Genomic DNA, 20613 nt, shown 5'->3' on the forward strand with positions numbered 1-20613 from the left:
AGTTCGTAGATGAGCTTAATCGGTCAAGTAATTTAGAAATGCCAGGATTTTGAAATTTTCAAAATCATAAAAATTTATATTTCTTCACTTTTTTGCTCGAATAACTCTTGAATGAAATAACTTGTCGAAATTCTGTTAATTGCATCTGAAAGCTCTTCAAATACGCTTTAATTTGAGTACCATTTCATATGTGTAGACTTGAAATTATTCAGAAATGCTAGGATTATAAAATTTTCAAAATTATAAAAATTTACATTTTTTTACTTTCTTACTCGAATAACTTTTGAATGGGATAACTTATTGAAATTCTGTAGAATGAATCTGAAAGCTCTTTAAATAAGCTTTAATTTGAGTACCATACTATATGTTTTGTCTCAAAAGTAGGTCCTATTCCGCTATACCAAATATGAAATTTGCTGTTGCACTCGTTTTATCAAACGTCATCCAAAACTTATCGTTGTGGTTTGAAAATTTAAAAAGTCGTTCTCTGTGAAACCTTCATCAGACTTATGAGCTCGAAGAGCTCAAAAAGATAGAAAAGTTATCTCTTTCAGCTCCAAGAAATATTTTCAGTTTCTCAATTAAATTGATCGTACGCAGATTTCCACATCACCCATGAGGTACTGTGCAAGTGAATGCGTTCCCATTCTTTTACATGGCGGGTCCCCTTTAGGCCTAAACCATGGCAAATCATCAAGATAAATTTGTAATTCTACTTTGATGTAATAGTTCACAATTCCTGATTAAGAATACCGATTGATAAGAATTTACTAGTGATCACTATATGCAAAGTGTATATCTGTATATACAAACAAATGATTTGACAATATTTTTAGAGAGGGATATTTTAAATGTTTCTATGTTTCCTAAAAAAAATATTGTCAAATCATTTGTTTGTATATTGAGACAAAGAAAAAAGTATTAAAAAGTATTGGTTTTCTAGTCAATCTAATACTTTTAAATACTTTTTTCTTTGTCTTAATACTTTTTTTTTTATTTAGGGTTATTATTATTACTTCTTAATTTCTATTAAGCTAAATTTAGAAAATTTCAAACACATGTAAGTTTATTTTTCATGTAAAACTGATAGTTTTCTCTCTTTATGTTGATGATTTTAATTCAAAATTTGTATCTTTTATTCATTATCTATTTTTTTTCATCATATTTTTTCTTATTTTTTTTTTTTTAATTTTTTTCTAATATTTCTTTATTTCTGCAATTTTATTTTTTTTGGTATGATATAATCTCAATATAAGACATATTTAACGAAAAAAATAATAAAAAATTGATTATAAACATATAACGATAATAATAAACAATAGAAAATACAAATAGACAAAAAATAAGAAAAAATGTATAAAAGTTCATAAATATAAAGATTTTACTGTTGAAAGAATTTACTGATTTCAGAAAAAAGATGATTTATGATATATTCTTCGCAAAAAACTTAGAATTTCGAGAAACAATTAAAAAATATAAGCAAAAAAATCGTGTTAATAAATATATTCAAGAAAATAATTCAAATATATGTCATGTATAATTTATAAATACTAGAAATATAACAATAATAATTTTAAAATTATATGAAAATAAATTATTTTTCCCTGATTAATAAAAAGAATTAAAAAGTATTGAAAATCAAGAAATTTAAATTCTTTTGAATACTTCTGAATACTCTTAATACTTTTGAATTTTCTACTCTTATAGAGATTTAACGTTGTCAATTCTTTTGATAATCTTTTTTAACCAGGGTTAAATGATGGCGGCTGTTAATAAAAGTTTTTAAAAAATTAAACAAGTATTGTTATTCTGATTATACTTTAAAATCTCTATGTATTTATATTTGTTAGCTTAAAATCAAGATAAAAAATTCGTATACACAGCTCTGAAATATATGTATGTCGTTTTTTTTTTATTATTTATTTTTTTGTAGATATCTTCTCTAGTACCAAGACAATATAGTTAAAATTCAATTAATTAATTAATTAACTAACGCTTAATTAATATTATTTTTCATTGAATATTTTAAATTTCTAAGTATGCTGGTACACAAGAAAAGACTTATGATCCTAAGATGGAAATTGAACAATAACGCTCATCTTAGAATATGACCGTCGTATTTATCTGTAGAATAAGTACGTTAAGTTTAAAAATGATCCATAATGAGTTAGAAACGATAATTTCGTATTCAATCCAAGTAATTTGTAGATTTTTACATTCATTTTCATGATATCTACTTCCATTTCGGCTGCCGAATGGCCTTTTCTAATATCACAGCAGCGTTGTATTCAACCAAAATTTTAGATTAATTAAAATTTACTCGAATTCAAACTGCCTGAATAATCGGCTTAAGTCTATTATGAATCCCAGTATGAATTTGAGACTTAGTCGCCAACTTGGTAAAAATTTCCCAAGGCTAAATTTTTATGTTAATTAATTTTGAAATCATCATACTGGAATTTGACAATTTTATTTATCGAAGTTTATTGAGCAAATTTTCTTTTAGTGATAATTTTACTCTTGTAAATTTTGTTTTATTAATTAATTTACTACTAAACAATTTTAATATTCTAATTCAAGGAATTTATGTCCATGATAATTTTATTTTAAAATTTATGATATTTTTCCAAAAGTAAATTTTAATTATTAGTTTCCATTTTAAATTTTAATTTATTTTTTACGTGTTGATTTTATTGGTCAATCTTAATCTAATTTGGACAAACTCCTAATTTTAATTCCCTTTCTTTTTCTTTTAATTTCTAATTTCTAATAAATTTAATCGACAGAATTTTGCTTAGATAAATGACGCAGTTTAACTCAAATTTGTCGATATTAAAATTTCTGATTCGTAAATTTTAATTTAATTTAATTTGACCAATTTTATAGCAATATCAATTCTAAATTTAACCTCTTTTATTTTAAAATTTGAAATTTTTCTACTTATTAAATTTTCTATTTGTTCAAATTTTATTTTAACTAATTTTAACTTCGACTTATAATTTAGATATTTTAATTAAATTCGAATAATTAATTAAATAATAAAGTAGGGTGATTGGAAGACGGAACCTGGCCTGTGCCTAGAGTTTCCGGGGACGACGCAATAATTTTCCGAAGTTAAGCTATATTTCGTACCTGAGAACTTTTGACGACTTCTTCTCTTTATTCAGGTCTCTTTGTCGTTCTCGTCGACTTCTAATCGAGGCATCTTTGTCAGCCAAATTTCACGACTTCCTCGGTATTCCGGTTTACTTGCGTCGCAGCTCGGGATTTTCAACAATAATTTATCTGGAATTTCAGGATAGTTAGTATTGTTATTATTGGATATTTAAGCTGGCCAAATGCCTAGCAATAAATATCAGATTTCCGTACGCCAACTTCACTTGTCCCTCGTGTGGGATTATCTCCACCCGCGGAACGCTTATTTCCTAGGTCCCGGAACTTATGTAAATTTTTATTACTACTGCGCGAGCATCCTAGACCACAGTGCCTGTGGTCCGTCGATAACTAACTGCGGCTAGGGTGAGGACCTTCAACGGGTAATGAAGGAGCCCCGTGACAAAGAGATTTCAGCTTTTTCGGTTTCAAGGAAATTGTTTCCGAGGATTCCCACTCCGGGACATGGTAAATCCTCCCGACAAACTTAAAATTCGACTTCGATATTGAGAATTTTTAATTTAACTACTCCTAGGGTCTCAAAGGTACTGTCGCTGAGATCTCGGAATTTTCTAGCTTGTAACAGTTTTACCTGCTCAGGTTGGCCCCTAATCAATTTTATAAATAACTAAACAAAACTGACAACAATAAAAATTATCAGGGCGCCACCAGGATTATTAATCACGGTTCCTGAAACCGGTCCAGAGCTGAGAAAACTTATCTTAGGGTAGAGAGAGTGGAGGAAGGTGCTGTTGAATAATAAAAATTTAATTAACAAAATTGATCAATATTTATTAACAATAAAAGAAAAAAAACTTAACAGAGTTGGCTTAAAATTAGTTAACAAATTTCATTCCCACATACACTAACCACACTTAACAATATCGATATAATCTCGACGAGCCCCTCCCGGCGTCTACCCGTCGATTTCTAACTTATTCTCAACGAGCCCCTCCCGGCGTCTACCCGTTGATTTCTAACACGTGCCCCTCCCGGCGTCTACACGTGACGGGCCCCTCACGGCGTCTACCCGATTTCTAACTACTGTCACCTGCACAGAGACGAATCATATACTAGGATCGTTAACTCAGCTCACAGGAGTAACAGCTCAGCGACGAAACATAGACCTAGATACTCCTGCAGCTTATACACACTTTACTACAGAACAACAGCCCAGAGACGAAACATAGACCTAGATGTTCTGCAGCATACTCTCATAACCCGCTCCAGCTACAGCAGTAACGGCCCAGCGACGAAACATAGACCTAATCACTCTGCAACTCACACATAACCCACACTTGTCTCACACTCACACTACTAACTTGACTTTACTTTATAAATTTTACTTTAATAAAATTGACTGTAACTAATTCTAATTAAATATTCTAAATCAATTATTCAATCATTAGTAAATTAATAAAACGACAAACAATATTCAATTTACAACCAATTCTCAAATTCCAATTGTTAATTTTAATTCCGTTAAAATATTAGATGGCTTAAAATTCCTCAGTAACTTATAATCATGGTATTAACAATATACAATAACTATTTAAAACAAAAGGTCTTAATACCTTGAATTAACTTTTGATAATTAAATAAATCACAATATAAAATTCTCAATCACGTTCAAAATTATTAACACAAGTTTAATTAATTAATTCTCACTAAATTTTTGCTGCGACAATTTTTGACTCAATTAACTAATTCCTAGGACTTAATGTCCACGCCGATAATTATCAAGTATCAGTAATCTTAATTTGACTACTTCACGGACTTAATCCCAAAATTATTAAATTCACACTTGACGGAATAATTTTATAATATAATATTCTCAATAAATAATTCCTAATATAATATTCTTAATAATTTTCCACTCTATAATATTCTCAATTAATAATTTTCCTAACATAAAATATTCTTACTAATTAATTCTTAATATAAAATATTATCAATAATTTTCTATTAGTTTTATCTATTATAAAAAATTTGACACAATTCGAAATATTCAATTTTTATTTGCTAGAACATTCGCTAGCTAAGTTTTGCATGACCTTGGGTATTGGAATTTAGTGCGACACAAAAACTGACGCTTGACCAAAATTCCACGAATAAAAATTTGTCGATTTTTTTCAATGACAAAAATCAATCAATTTTACTAAGTTAATTATTATAAAAATAAATTTAACGAATTTTCAGATGTTAATTAATTGATTGATAATTTTTAGTTATTAAAATTTTCCCGCAAGGTCGATTGAGTGATCATCGGGTATAAACCCCCATGAAAATCACTAAATCCAAAACTAGCAAATGTTTCACTATTAATTTATTAATAATCGTCGATTAAACGATCCATAATAATTAAATAGAAGAAGTAACTGGGTATTCGGTAAACCGCGGTCCACTTCTTTCCCACAGAGTAATAATTGATACCTTGACGAACAAAACGATGATCTAACTCACTCGTCGAGGATAAAGTCCTAGTTGTAGTTGGCTTCCTTCGTCTCGTCACTACTCCGGGGATCGGTCCTTCTTGATTTCCGTGGCACTCAGTCTGGCGGTCACACTACTTCTCCCTTTTCCACTGCACGGCTCACCTATTTTAACCCAAACTCACCCCTTCCTATTCTCCCTTTAGGCCCGAAGATCGAGACACGCCAGTGCTATGTCGAATAATTATCGATATCCGGTGACTTATCGGTTAAGGGTAATTTTACCCTGTTACAAGCTTTTCCAGTGTCGATAATCGTTTCAGGTTTTAAAGCGGATACATTGATGAGGCATACATCTCCGCCTGCATCGATGAGGAATTGCTGGTAATTACCTAGAAGTAGATTACACGTGATATATACCTTTGGTCCGGTTCCTAGATCGAGGATATTTTGCTCGGGGAACCTTCGTGGATTGATGATCGGTATTGGTTGAATAGGTCTGTTTGTCATTACTAGAGTATTCCAGTAAAACGAGATGGTTACACGATTATGAATAAAAAAATCATTTCCAAGAATAGCTCTATAACCGCCGGGTGGTTTTGGTACGAGATGGAATGTGATTTTAACTCCGAATATTTTTAGACTGATAGAACCGGTTGTAGGCATTGAACTCGTAGCAATACCTCCAACTACTCCTGTATTTTCGATGTTACAGAGGACCTCGTTGCATAGTTTTTCAATGCAGAGTAAGTAAAGGTTGGAGCCGGTGTCGAGAAGGGCGTTTACTCCGACTTTTCGAAGTACTGGACGTCGTAGATGGACTGTAGGGCCTCTTCCTGTAGTTAGACACTTTGGTTCGTCCTCGCCTGGGCTCATAGCTCTCCTGGGGTCATCAATTGAGGGCTCTTCTGCCCTGCTGATGACATCGTGTTGTTCTGGATTGATTGTTGTTCCGGTCTTGGTAGAGACATTGGATCCGTCATAGTCGATTGGTGTTCGAAGACTTGCTTCTGGGAATTTTGCAGAATTGATCGAGGGTATTGATTCTGATAATTCCGATATTGACTCTTTGGATACTGCTGGTAATTGCTGGGAGTCCTTGTTGAAGTAGACGGAGACTGGACGGGCATACTCGCCATTGCCTCCGGTTGACGAGCGCCCGATCCGTTTAAAGGATCGTAGGCGTCTCGACGTTCTCCCTTTGAGCAGAGTGGGCAGTTGCAGATAATCGAAGGGTCCGATTTGTGCCGTAATTTTGCCTCTTCCAACAATAACTACAAACGTCATCAGTTACCAGTTTAAGCCTAGTATCAAAGGAACCGGAGGCAGATAAAAATACTACTGTTTTAAGTTCATCATCAAAATCGTTTGTGCATCTTAATTATGATGTAAATGATCCAGACTTCAATCCAAACGAAGTTCAGTACTCATCGACGGTGTTGGAAAATTCTACAAGCAAAACTGATTATGAGACAACTAATAGTCTGGTGCCTGATTTATCAAGTTCTGAAAATCGTACACAGGAGCTAAGTGAATTTGAAAATCATGAGGCAGAAAATCAAGATAAAGATAAAAGCTTGCATGAAGCTAGCAGTAGTTCAGAAGAACAACCATTGAGTTACATACATTTAGAATCAAAACTACACTTCTCACAAAAATTAAGGGAGCAGAAAAAAAATCCAAATTTTTGGGGGATTTTCAACATGCTGTAACTTATACAAAAATGGTCGTACAGCAAAAAAAAAGCAAATTGTAGCTATAAGTGTTTTGTTTTTGGATCTGAGTTTGAAAATTTTTTTTTGAAAATATTTTTCGAGTAATCATAAGAAAACCACCGAAAAAAAAATTTTCGAAATTTTTTTGGTTTTTTTTTTTAATCTACGGACGTGGAAAAATTTTTTCGACTCAACCTCCATATGGACCGGATAGCTTGTTTATTCAGATTTAATTTCGTTTTTTTAAATCTCGATACGAGCATTTCTCGCTGAGATATCGATGTTTGAATGGAAAAAGATCATTTTGTCTTTGATTACCAATATCTCAGCAACCAATGATTGCACAGAAATTTTGAGGTTGGTTTTAAAAACTTGAATAAATTCTCTACAAGGATTGGCAATTGAATTTTGAAAAAAAAATTTTTTTTCAATCATTACATGAATTTGAAAAAGCATCCAAAAAAGGGCTTTTTGTCGTTTTTTGGAAAATCAAGCGCCCATTCAAAAATATTGCGGAAACCACTGACGTTAAGTATGCCTCTTACTGTTCAATATACCCACAAAAACCCTACAAAGTTTCAATTCAATCCAGCCAACCGTTTTTATTTCCCACTTGATCGAATTTTTGAAAAAATTAAAGGAGCAAGAACTTTGCTCTGAAAATGTCATAATTTTTATCAAAAATGAAAAAAAATTTTTTTTTTCATTTTTCTCTCAATTCTGTATTAGTGACTTGAAAAATTTAAGGAAAAAAAAAAAAATCGAAAATTTTTTTTTAATTTTTTTCAATTGGCCCAAATCAAAAAAAATGTAGCGACTCACTTTCTCACCGATTTTACTCTTCCGCACTTTAAGTTTCCTAGTCACAAATTAATTGAATAAATTAAAAGTTGATACCCCCAAGGCAAGTCGAATATTCGTTCTACGAATATTGGGACAATAATTTTTCGTGCGAATTCCAACAGTGTCTAAAAAAACAGTTTTTCTTAAAACTAACCTGCTTTCTTGGTAATCGAGCCAATCAACAGTTTTTCTCAAAACTACCGTATTTTTTAATTTTTAGAAAAGCAAATTAACTGAGTTTTTGCAAACTTTAGTTTTCTTTTTATTTTTTTCATAATGCCTAGGCGGCATTTATCCGCGCCACAAGTCGCTCAGATAGTGACTCTAGTGGAAGAAGGGTACAATTACCGACAAGTCGGGGATCGTATGGACGTTAGTTCATCTGTCGTATCTCGCGCATACAATCGGTATTTGGAAACCGGTGGTTATCAACGACGAGTTGGCCAAGGTCGTCGTCGCGCAACAAATCCTCGTGATGACCGAGCGATCGTTCGGCGCGTTCGTCAAGAACCTTTCGTTCCTGCGAACGTTGTCGCCCGAAATTTTCCGAACCGTCGACAACAACAACAACAACAGCAACAACAACGACGACGACAACAACAACCGCGGAACATTTCAGTTCAAACGGTTCGAAATCGTCTCCGTGAGACTGGAGTGCGATCAAGAAGTGCCGCCCGAGTACCAATGTTATCACCCATACATCGCCGAAACCGTCTGGCTTACGCTCGTCAACATGTTCATTGAACCGTAAAGCAATGGAACAATGTTTTGTTTTCTGATGAGTGTCGGGTATGCCTGTTTAGAAATGACCGAAGACCCCGAGTTTGGCGCCGTCAGGGAGAGCGTTTTTCACGTAACTTCACTCGACCGGTAGCTGCTTACAACGGAGGGTCGGTGATGGTTTGGGGAGGAGTTTCGAGATTTTCACGAACTCCTTTGGTAATCGTCCACGAAAATCTAAACGCTACGCGTTACATTAATCAGATCTTACGACCTGTTGTCTTGCCTCTACGGCAGCAAGCTAGAGGTTTTATTTTTATGCAAGACAATGCCCGGCCTCACACAGCAAACGTCACCCGTCGGTTTTTCCAAAGACACGACATAACGTTGTTAAGGCATCCAGCGGTAAGCCCTGATCTTAACCCTATCGAGCACGTCTGGGATATCCTGAAGCGCCGATTGCGCCAGAATTATCCCAATTTACGAACGTTAGCTCGTAACGAAAATTTTTTTCATTTTTGATAAAAATTATGACATTTTCAGAGCGAAATTCTTGCTCCTTTAATTTTTTTCAAAAATTCGATCAAGTGGGAAAAAAACGGTTGGCTGGATTGAATTGAAACTTTGTAGGGTTTTTGTGGGTATATTGAACAGTAAGAGGCATACTTAACGTCAGTGGTTTCCGCAATATTTTTGATTGGGCGCTTGATTTTCCAAAAAACGACAAAAGCCCTTTTTGGATGCTTTTTCAAATTCATGTAATGATTGAAAAAAATTTTTTTCAAAATTCAATTGCCAATCCTTGTAGAGAATTTATTCAAGTTTTTAAAACCAACCTCAAAATTTCTGTGCAATCATTGGTTGCTGAGATATTGGTAATCAAAGACAAGATGATCTTTTTCCATTCAAACATCGATATCTCAGCGAGAAATGCTCGTATCGAGATTTAAAAAAAACGAAATTAAATCTGAATAAACAAGCTATCCGGTCCATATGGAGGTTGAGTCGAAAAAATTTTTTCCACGTCCGTAGATTAAAAAAAAAAACCAAGAAAATTTAGAAAATTTTTTTTTCGGTGGTTTTCTTATGATTACTCGGAAAATATTTTCAAAAAAAAATTTTCAAACTCAGATCCAAAAACAAAATACTTAGAGCTACAATTTGCTTTTTTTTTTTTGCTGTACGACCATTTTTGTATAAGTTACAGCATGTTGAAAATCCCCCAAAAATTTGGATTTTTTTTCTGCTCCCTTAATTTTTGTGAGAAGTGTACGTAAGATTCCATTTGCGCGTGTTGGATCAATTGATAACAACGAGCTAAAAGTACAAACAAATAGTACTGTTCCGAGATGGAAAAAAAATATCACTGTATGATTTGTCATAAGCAAGTTGTAAAATTGCCACGGCATCTTGAAACCGTACACAAAACCTATGATGACGTAAAAATACTAAAAGCCACTAAGTCAGGTAAGGTCTTTTTGAAAAAAAAAAAAAAAAAATTATTTGCGACTTATTCCGGAATGAGCACGGAAAATTTATTGTTTTTTTCTCCTTAATTACATTTAAAATATTTATAGAGATGGAAAAATAATTTATATTTTTTTCATAACTAGAATATTTTTTCCTCCTTAACTTTTCAAAAAAAGTTTGGTTACAATATTTTGTCTGATAAGGCCTTCCCTAAAAATTTTTGTTTTGATATTCATTTTTTTTTTAAGTATAATCATTAAATTTTGACTATAATTTGCAGCTATTAACAAATCGAAAATAAATTATTTTATTTACTTCAAGTTATCTCAAATTCATTATTCGAAATTTTTAAATAATTGATAATTACTGGTGATTCTTGTAAGTAAATTAAAAAATATTTCGAAAGATTATGATATCAAAGAAAAATACTTAATTTATGATAATAAAACAAGAATAATAGATTCCACTTGTGGATTGAAAAATTATAGAAATCTATCTCAAACTCAACTTTGAGCTTGTACGTTTTTTGAAGTAAAGAATTGATTTAAAAATGGTAAATATTTTTCTGTGGAACATTAAATTTAAAAAAAAACTTATGTATATTTAATTTTCGTTAATTCAATATTAAATCCTCAACTAATTGCAAAATCTATGGATTAAAAGATAATATTTCTTAAATTAATTAATAAGGCCTATCTGACAATAATGTACAATCAAATGATTTTTAAGAAACGTTAAATTTTTGTAAGTATATATTCATCAGTTTAGCAAGCACATTGGTTAAGGAGCCTAGAGAAATAATTTCTTCAAAAAATTTTATTGTTCTTTTTAATGATACATCTTTATATTAGTAAAATAGAATTATTTTTTCTCTTGTTTAATTTGAAGTATCCATATGACCAATAAATTATTTTGTACAGGTACGAAAGAAAGAAAAAAAGTAATTAGCATTTTCCGAAATAACGGCAACCACATGTACAACACCATTGCTAATTATAATAAGGAAAACTACTTATTTGTACCTCGGAGACCGAAAAATAACAAATCCGCAACTGACTATACAACATGTCCTAATTGTTTATTAACAGTGACAAAATCGAATTCCCGGAAACACATTGCCAAATGTTTTCAAGAAAGTAATATTATTAAGGGAACTCGTACGTACAAAGTACTTGAAACGATGGTTGAGGGACGATTACATGCTACTGCTTGTGATAAGCTAAGGTTAGTTATATTTCCAGTCCTAAGGGAAGACCATATTGTAAGACTCATAAGATATGATTGGTTGATCATTTTATAGGGAAACACACTATGTGTAAAACATGGACCCCATTTCCAACATAATCATATACTTGCAAAGCTCAGACTACTAGGTCGATTTTTAGGAGCAGCAAAACATGTTAATAATACAATTACCGATCTTTTATCTATTTTTACGCCTAAATATATTGATACCATGATCGAAGCCATCGACATTGTCGCTAGAATTGACCGGCTGAATATTACTTGCGAAGCTCCTGCTAATGCCCTTAATCTTGTGACGTATCTCAAACAAATTGGTGTCATACTTGAAGCAGAGTACGTTAAAAAAGAGGATGAAGAAAAACAAAAACAAGTTCAAAATTTTTTGAAAGTTTTTCTCATTGAAACTCCCGACGCAGTGAATAAAATTGGAATGGAGTCACAAGCACAAATAAAGCAACAAAAAGTTGTTGTTCTTCCTCTCACGGAAGATATCCAGAGAATGATTAGATACTTGAAATCAGAACGAGCAAAGTGTTTTGTTATCTTACAAAAACATTTTAACTTCGGCGCATGGTTGCAAGGCTTGAAATTAGTCGCTGTATATCTACTTGTTTTTAACCGACGACGTGTTGGAGATATCCAGAATATATTAGTAAGTGATCTCAGTAAATTAGAAAAAATTGATCAAATACAGGACAAAGAAGAGTTTAATACCTTAGATGATGCTGGAAAAAAAATCGCTGATAACTTTTATAGATTTCAAATTAGAGGAAAAGTAAACCGTACCGTAGCGGTTATAGCGAATTCCGATCTGATTGAAGAATTAAAGATATTGATAAATTATCGGTCCCAAGCATACATCCTAGCTCATAATAATTTTTTATTTGGTTTATCAAATCCTATCACTGACAGGATCGGAGTGTTGAATTTGTGCAAAGAAATGAGAGTAATCTCTAAAGAGTGTGGTGCAAAAGAGCCACAATTATTGAGAGGTACCGGCTTACGCAAGCATGGTGCTACAAAGTGCGTTGAACTCGATTTAAAAGCTTCAGCTCTTGGAGATGTTTTTGGTCATTTAGGGCACTCTGAGCAAATTCATAAAAATATCTACCAACAGAAGCTAAAATCGAAAACTATCGTCCAAGTTACTAAAGTTCTAGAAGCCGCTCAGGGTTATTTAGAAGATTTAGAAAAGGAAGAGGAAGAAAATGACGACCGCAGGTGACTTCATTGAAGTACCTTCTAACGAATCTAACATTTCATCGACTTCCAGTTGCAATCAGTCTGCGTTATTTGAGCCAAAACCATCTACGTCTGCTGATGTCAAACATTATTTTTCACAGCCAAGGGAAAATCCGCACACTTCTGCAAATACGAGCACAGAGATTTGTATACTTTTTTATTTTGTTTTTTATTAAATATTATTCCATATTCTTTAATTTATCTTAATTTTAATAGTTCATTTTTTTTCCAGCTGATAATTTTGCAAGAAATCGCGCATGGAGTGAAAAAGAAAAAAAAATAATTATGACAGAATTTAAGAGTTACTTTGATGAGAAGAAATTGCCATCATTGATGTTAATCGATAAATTAAAATCACGTTATCCGTGTCTAAATAACCGCCGGCGGGATGTAATTAAGACTTGGATTTCAAATCAATTTAAACATCAATCAAAAGCAGCATCGACACAAAAAAAAAACCTAAGCTGAAAATCACAAAACCCAGCATTCGTAAATGTGAAAAAATTGATTTCAATTTAAAAAAAATCAAATGCACTGATAGCGATTCTGAAAATGAAAGTTTTTAGGTTGGCAGTTAAGCTTTTATAGTCAGTATAGTTATTAATTGCTTTCTTGCCTCTCGCTGTTGATAGAATACTACGATATTATATTCAAAGATATTATTAAAACTAGAATAACTCTAAATTTATGAGTATTATGTAGAACTTGCAATGCATAATAAGATAATATATTTTTAATTACTTGTTTCAGAGTGATAAATAAATAATTCTGTCTTATAATTCATCATTAAATCAACATTTTAGAATTTAATGTTACTCACTTCTTCACATGCTATAATGTGAAGATTATTGTGTTCTTATTATTAGCTTAAGAATGTTGCATTAAAAAATTTTATTTTTGGGTTAAGTCAATATCGTAGTATTATATATGATGCAAAAAATTTCTTTAGTACTTTTCTTACCAAATACACATTTATTGCTATTTCTCAATAATTTAATAATACGTTTGTTTTTCTTTTCTATAACTTAGGCAAAGATTTAACAAAAAATTTCCTTTGAATATTACTATTTTGGTTCTATTTTAATTTAATCAAAAATATTTTTATTAGCAAAATATATATGCAATAGAAATTTGTTTTGAATCATTTATTAAAAATTTTGAAAATGAGAAAGTGTTTCAAATCTAGAATAGAGTCTCTCTTTTGTAGAACATCAAAAATCATAAATGTTAACGTTTATGTATTTTATTTTGTTGTTTCAACATAAAAATTTTTTTATACTATCTATTTGTAAGAAGATTTAAAAAATAGTATTAATAGTTGGTCTGACAAGTTTTTTATTTTATATCAATACCTGAGAATAAAATGAGTAAATTTAGAATAGTTTATGACTTTAGATTAAAAAAAATTTTTTTTTCATAAATTACCCATCGGTTTATAAAATTGAGTTAAGGTTACTATCGCTCTCAAAAAGTAATGCTTATACTGTTGCAGAGGTTTGCTAATTTTTTTCTTACGTCTATATTACATCCCAATGAAGCAAATGCTTTGCATCAAGAACAATAGTTATTGTTCAGTAAATATTTATAATTTTCAAACGGCCCGTTATCTGACAACTTTTTGTTTTAATTGATAAAAATTAAATATTTACGATGTAAAATTAAAAAAAAAAAAAGATTTTAGTTTGCTCGTTTTATTTTAAATTATTATATAGCTCGTTTTTTAATTTTTTAATTTTTTAAGGTTTTCAGTTTGCATTTTAATGGAAAGCAGTTCAATTGATACCAGAAAAATTTCTGAAAAAATGAAGTTCTAGAATTTAATAAATATTCCGTAACGAAAGAAAATTTTACTTGATTGACGAAAAAATCTTTTTCTCCAATAAGTTTTTTACGTACGATAATTGGTTTCCTACCAATGAATGTTCTGTTTTTATGAATCGAGCTTATCTCGTCACAAGAATTTTGTGATGGAGCATAGTATTTTCTACCAAGTATGTGTCTGGAATTTTTGACCGAACCTTAGTAGTGGTGAAATATTTGCATTTTATCGCGGACTATTAGACAAAAAAAAGAATTGACACATAGAGCCATCTGCAACTAGAACTTCTTGTCAATTCTTTATATATATCTAATAAGAGTTTATGCGGACTGTTTACATTCTATAAATCTGTTATATGTAACTTTTGCGGACTTTTCAAATAAATAAATAACATACTAAGATTGGCGCGGACTGTCCGCATTAAGTTCTAATACTCTACGTACGTTTTAAAAACTAAGTTTCAAACAAAGAAGAAATTGCTTAGTGAGCCACCTGGGAGTAAATAGTAGCATTAAAATTTTATTACAGACTCCATAGCACTGCTTCTTAAACGCAAAGATGACTCGAATATTGTTTTATTTTGATAATGGTCGTTACGACTTTTGATTGATACTGTTCTGTAACGGGTTTGAGCCGTCCCTTGGTCACCCCTTGATTTAAATTTAATAATTAGGGCGCCACTGGAATTTTTATCATGGTTTCCAGAACCGGTCCAAGCAAGAGAGATATCACAGGGTCGAGAGAAATTATAATATTTGACACAAATAACAACAATTAAAATTGACTTGAATTATCAATTTATTTAAAGAATATGACAATAGTTAAACCCTGATTCAATTCTCACACACACACTCATACTTACAAAAGTTGCTTATTCCTACGATACCCTCTTATGGAGCGTCTATATCATAGTTTCTATCATAGTGCCTATTCCTGCGATACCCTCATATGGAGCGTCTATACCGCAGTTTCTATCATAGTTTCTTATTCCTGACAGTACCCTCATATGGAGCGTCTATACCGCAGTTTCTATAAAAGTTTCTTATTCCTACGATACCCTCATATGGAGCGTCTATATCGTAGTTTCTAACTAAGTCGCGCTGTCCACAGGACCCTCACGCTCTAAGACTCTAGATATGCCCTGGGTGGTCGCCCGGACCCCTGCCCAAGGTTCATACCGTCCTTAGCCCTTTCGCTGTCCACAGGACCCTCACTACGGGACTAAGGACTAGGAAGTCGACTAGGACAGAGGAGGATACATGACGCTAGTCGACAATCTGCTAATTCTAACCTCCTCGACAGCCCGTGAACGAGGAGTATATAATGTAAATTATTTACACACACACACACACACACACACACACACACACACACACACACACACACACACACACACACACACACACACACACACACACACACACACACACACACACACACACACACACACACACACACACACACACACACACACACACACACACACACACACACACACACACACACACATCCAATAAAACAATTTATCTAAATACACACTTGACTCTAATTTACAATTATTTTAAAATCCAAGATACTCTTTACAACATAACTTCCTGGGAATCAAATCTCCCGGTCCCTAACTTGAATTCGATAAATAATTTTATTTAAATTTTGGTTGCTTAATTATTAATATCACAGTAGCGTTTATTCAACCAAAATTTTAGATTAATTAAAACGTACTCGAATTCAAACTGCCTGAATAATCGGCTTATGTCTATTTTGAATTCCAGTCAAGATTTGAGACTTAGTCTTCAAGTTGGTAAAAATTTCCCAAGGCTAAATTTTATGTTGATTAATTTTGAAATCATCGTACTGGAATTTGACAAATTTATTTATCGAAGTTTATTGAACAAATTTTCTTTTGTCGATAATTTTCTATTGTAATTTTGTTTTATAAATTAATTTACTATTTAACATTTTAATATTTTAATATTCTAATTTAAGGAATTTGTGTCTATGATAATTTTATTTTATAATTTTTGATAATTTTCTAAAAGTAAATTATAATTATTAATTTTAATTTTCCATTTTAATTTAAATTTTAATTCATTTTTACTTGTTAATTTTATTGACCAATTTTAATCTAACTCGGACAATTTTCTAAATTTAGTTTCCTTTAGTTTTATTTTAATTTCTAATTTGTAATAATTTAATCGACAGAATATCGCTTATATAAAGGACGCAGTTAACTCAAAATTGTCGATATCAAAATTTCTGATTTGAAAATTTTAATCTAAATTTAATTGACCAATTTTATAATAATATTAATTCTAAATTTAACCTCTTTTATTTTTAATTTTGAAATTCTTCCAACTTATTGAGTTTTCTATTTGTTCAAATTTTGATTTAACTAATTTTAACCTCGATTTATAATTTAGATATTTTAATTAAATTCGAATAATTAATTAATTAATCAAGTAGGGTGATTGGAAGACGGAACCTGGCCTGTGCCTAGAGTTTCCGGGGACGACGCAATAATTTTCCGAGGTTAAACTTTATTTTGTACCTGAGAACTTTTTGACGAATTCTTCACTTGAGTTCAGCTCTCTTTGTTTTCGTTGACTTCTAATAGAGGTAACCTTGTCCGCCAAAATCACGGTGTTCTCGGTACACGGGTTCACTGCGTCGCAACTCGGGATATTTAGCAATATTTTATCTGGAAATTCAGGATAGTTAGAACGGTTTTATTGGATAATGAGGCTGGCTAATTGCCTAGCAGTAATTATCAAATTTACAAGTTAAAAATAATCGCTCTAAAGGTTCCACAGGAATCTCAGAGGAATATTAATATTTACCTGGTATTTCCAAAATTTCGTGTTGGTTGCTCGGGCTCCGGCTTCACAATGTCGCTTTTCCGTTCGGCAACTTCACTCGTCCCTCGTGTGGGATTATCCCCACCCACGGAACACTTATCTTCTAGGCCCCGGAACTTATGTAAATTTTATTTCTACTGCGCGAGCATCCTAGACCACAGCGCTCTGTGATCCGTCGATAACTAACCGCGGCTAGGGTGAGGACCTTCAACGGGTAATGAAGGAGCCCCGTGACAGTTCATAGAACGATTTTAATTAATTCGAATACACTTCAATCAACAAGTTTAATTTGTTACTGCCAGCTTAAAGTCAGTGTACACCGAGTAACTCTTGATTGATTAGACGTAATGATGTATGGAAATAAAATATGCTCGTCATTTGACATCAACTTATAAAATACAAAAAAATTGACCAGTGAACGTTTTAAGATTTTAATAGCAATTCCAGCTAAAAATCAATCAAAAATTGATCAACAATATAAATATAATTACAAATAATTTTGATTGGCTGGAAGAAAATGACGTCAATTGATGAAAAATCTCATATTTGGAAACATCAAGCTTATGTTTATAACAGGAGTACATGCACGGAAAATAAGCTGGAAGAATTTTTCAATTTAAATATAGTAATTGAAACTATTCAGATTCATAACGGTGAACCATACTCATAGAATATGAATCACTATCGTCAATTTTTCCTCAACAATCAATGCTGTCTAAAGACTTAAAATGACCAATACTATGAAGCGCATTATTTGTCTATTTGACATACACAGATTCAGGATTGAAAATAATGCATTTCCGAAAGAAATATGTCCAACTTAAAAGAGTCGGCCATGGCCTCATACACAGTCGATATTTATTTCGGGCAGTCCGCGAAAACACCGTTATAAAAATAAAACCAGTCTGCAAAAACCCCGGAAGGCATATTAAATTACTAAAAATAGTCCGCAATAACCTCATATCAAAAAAAACTTTATTAAAGCGTCCGCGTAATTCCTTAATGATATCCATAAAGAAATAAGGCAGTCCGCAAAAATCACGTACAGGAACAGAAGTCAATGCGGACAGTCCGCGAAGTGGAATAAAATATCTGTATTCATCGAAGACCGTCCGCAATAGTAACAAAAGTCTGCAATAGTACCAAGTTATGACAAAAACGGTCCGCAAAAAATACGTAGAATATATATACAGGGTGTCTCAGAAGTCGTGAGCCACCGGACAGGGTGTGGTAGAAAATTGGATTCTGAATAGAAAAGTCCTTTACCATTTTTCGATCAGACCCATAGAAAAATTACTACAAATTTATGAAAATAGACCAATGAGGAGCGCGGTTTAGCGGCAGAACGGTAGGCGCAAGAGCGAGCGAGTGGAAGCGCGACAGGCAATGAGTGCGCGCTCGCTTGCACACGTGTGATATCATTGCTCAGTTATAGCGGGATGCCCGCATGCAATAATAATGATCAATGATACTCCTGTAAATAAAAAAAAATTAATATTAGAAAAATCATCCCATAGACAGCCCCATAAAATAAAAAATGTGCGATTTTTTGATAATTAAAACTCAAATTTTCGGTGTCACCGAAAAATGAAAAAAAAAAAAAAAGCCAACAGTCATATTCAATGATACCCCTGTAATTAAAAAAAAAAAAAAAAAAAAAAAATTATAAAAGTACCCCATACACTCTGAGATACAGCCCCATAAAGCCAAAAATTTGCGATTATTTAATGATGAAATTCAAATGATCAGTGTGCACTTGAAGTTAAAAAAAAAAAGCAATAAAAATAATCAGTGACACTACTGTAGACCAAAAAAATTGAAAAAAATAAAAAACTACCCCATAGACAGGGAGATACAGCCCCGTAAAGCCGAAAATTCGCGATTATTTAATAATGAAATTCAAATGATCAGAGTGCACTTGAAGTGAAAAAAAAAAAAGCAATAAAAATAATCAGTGACACTACAGTAGGTGAAGAAAATTTTTAAAAATAAAAAACTACCCCATAGACAGGGAGATACAGTCCCATAAAGCCAAAAATTGTGCGATATTTCAATAATTAAAATAGAAATTTTCGACGACTACTCAAAATTTCAAATAAAAATCTAGGACTAATAGTTAACTATACCCATAACAATCAGAAAAAAATTAAAAATTACAAAAACCACCCCATAGACACTAAGATACAGCCTAATAAAGCCGAGTATTTCGGGATTATTTAACATAAAAATTAAAATATTCACAGTGCATTCGAAATAGAAAAAAATACCAATCAAAATTATCAGTGGTACTTTTGACCATCAGACAAATTTAAAAAATTGTAAAAACACCCCATAGATACCGAAATATGACTTGATAACGCACAAAAATCGGGATTGCTTAGAAATTAAAATTCAAATTATTGGTGCCCATTGAAAATCAACAAAAGAAACCTTTTGTACTTATCGATTAAACTCCTGTGTATCGAAAAAATTATTATTTAAAAAACCACCCCGCAAACTCCGAATTATGATCCCATTAAGCTGAAAATTTCTGATTTTTTAGTAATTAAAATGCTACTTCTCGGTGTCCGTTGAAAATAAATGAAAAGTATGAAAACTCATTTTCAGATATACTCTTGTAAGCAAAAAAAAAATAAGATTTGAAAAAAACACCCCATTAACGGCGAGACTCCTGGCAGACTCCTAATCGATCAATCAACCCCATGGACACCGAGAAACAGCCGCATAAAAGGATTTTTTCGTCTAAATTGACAGTAATTTGACGTTTCAAAAATCATTCCTCGGTGTCCACGAAAGATTAAGGAAGAAAACTCATAAAAATCATAGAGTATACCCTACTGAAGATTTTAAGACCCAGAATTGATAGATTCACCGCATGGACACCGAGTAACAGCCTCATAAAAGAATTTTTCCGTCTAAATTGACAAGCATTTGAACATTTAAAAATTCAATTCTCAGTGTCCACTGGAGATTAAGGAATAACACTCGTAAAAATCATAGGGTACACCCTACAGGAGATTTTTCGAGTCGTAATCGATTAATCAACCCCATGGACACCGAGTAACAGCCTCATAAAATGTGTTGTTTTTCGTCTAAATTGACAGCAATTTGACTTTTAA

At 32.2% G+C, this 20613-nt stretch overlaps 2 protein-coding genes across 2 annotated transcripts in view; one reads left to right on the top strand and one right to left on the bottom strand.

Annotated features, from left to right (window-relative positions):
* LOC141525787 (uncharacterized) overlaps positions 1 to 20613 on the bottom strand; it is a 58768-nt gene that overhangs the window by 33696 nt on the left and 4459 nt on the right. Inside the window, exon 2 of the mRNA XM_074240411.1 lies at positions 3133 to 3285. The gene's annotated coding sequence lies outside the window, so the exon portion shown is untranslated. The remainder of the gene's footprint in view (positions 1 to 3132; positions 3286 to 20613) is intronic.
* LOC141525662 (uncharacterized) lies at positions 8420 to 8887 on the top strand. Its single transcript, XM_074240223.1, has one exon. It carries the CDS (start codon positions 8420 to 8422, stop codon positions 8885 to 8887), a length of 468 nt encoding a protein of 155 aa, XP_074096324.1.

Source organism: Cotesia typhae, unplaced genomic scaffold (assembly GCF_013202065.1).
Source record: "Cotesia typhae breed Kobodo isofemale line unplaced genomic scaffold, CoteBio_Ctyphae contig_27, whole genome shotgun sequence".
Lineage (NCBI taxonomy): Eukaryota > Metazoa > Arthropoda > Insecta > Hymenoptera > Braconidae > Cotesia > Cotesia typhae.

Excerpts from the sequence above, each read along its gene's own strand:
- LOC141525662 (XM_074240223.1), top strand. The coding sequence starts at position 8,420 with ATGCCTAGGCGGCATTTATCCGCGCCACAAGTCGCTCAGATAGTGACT.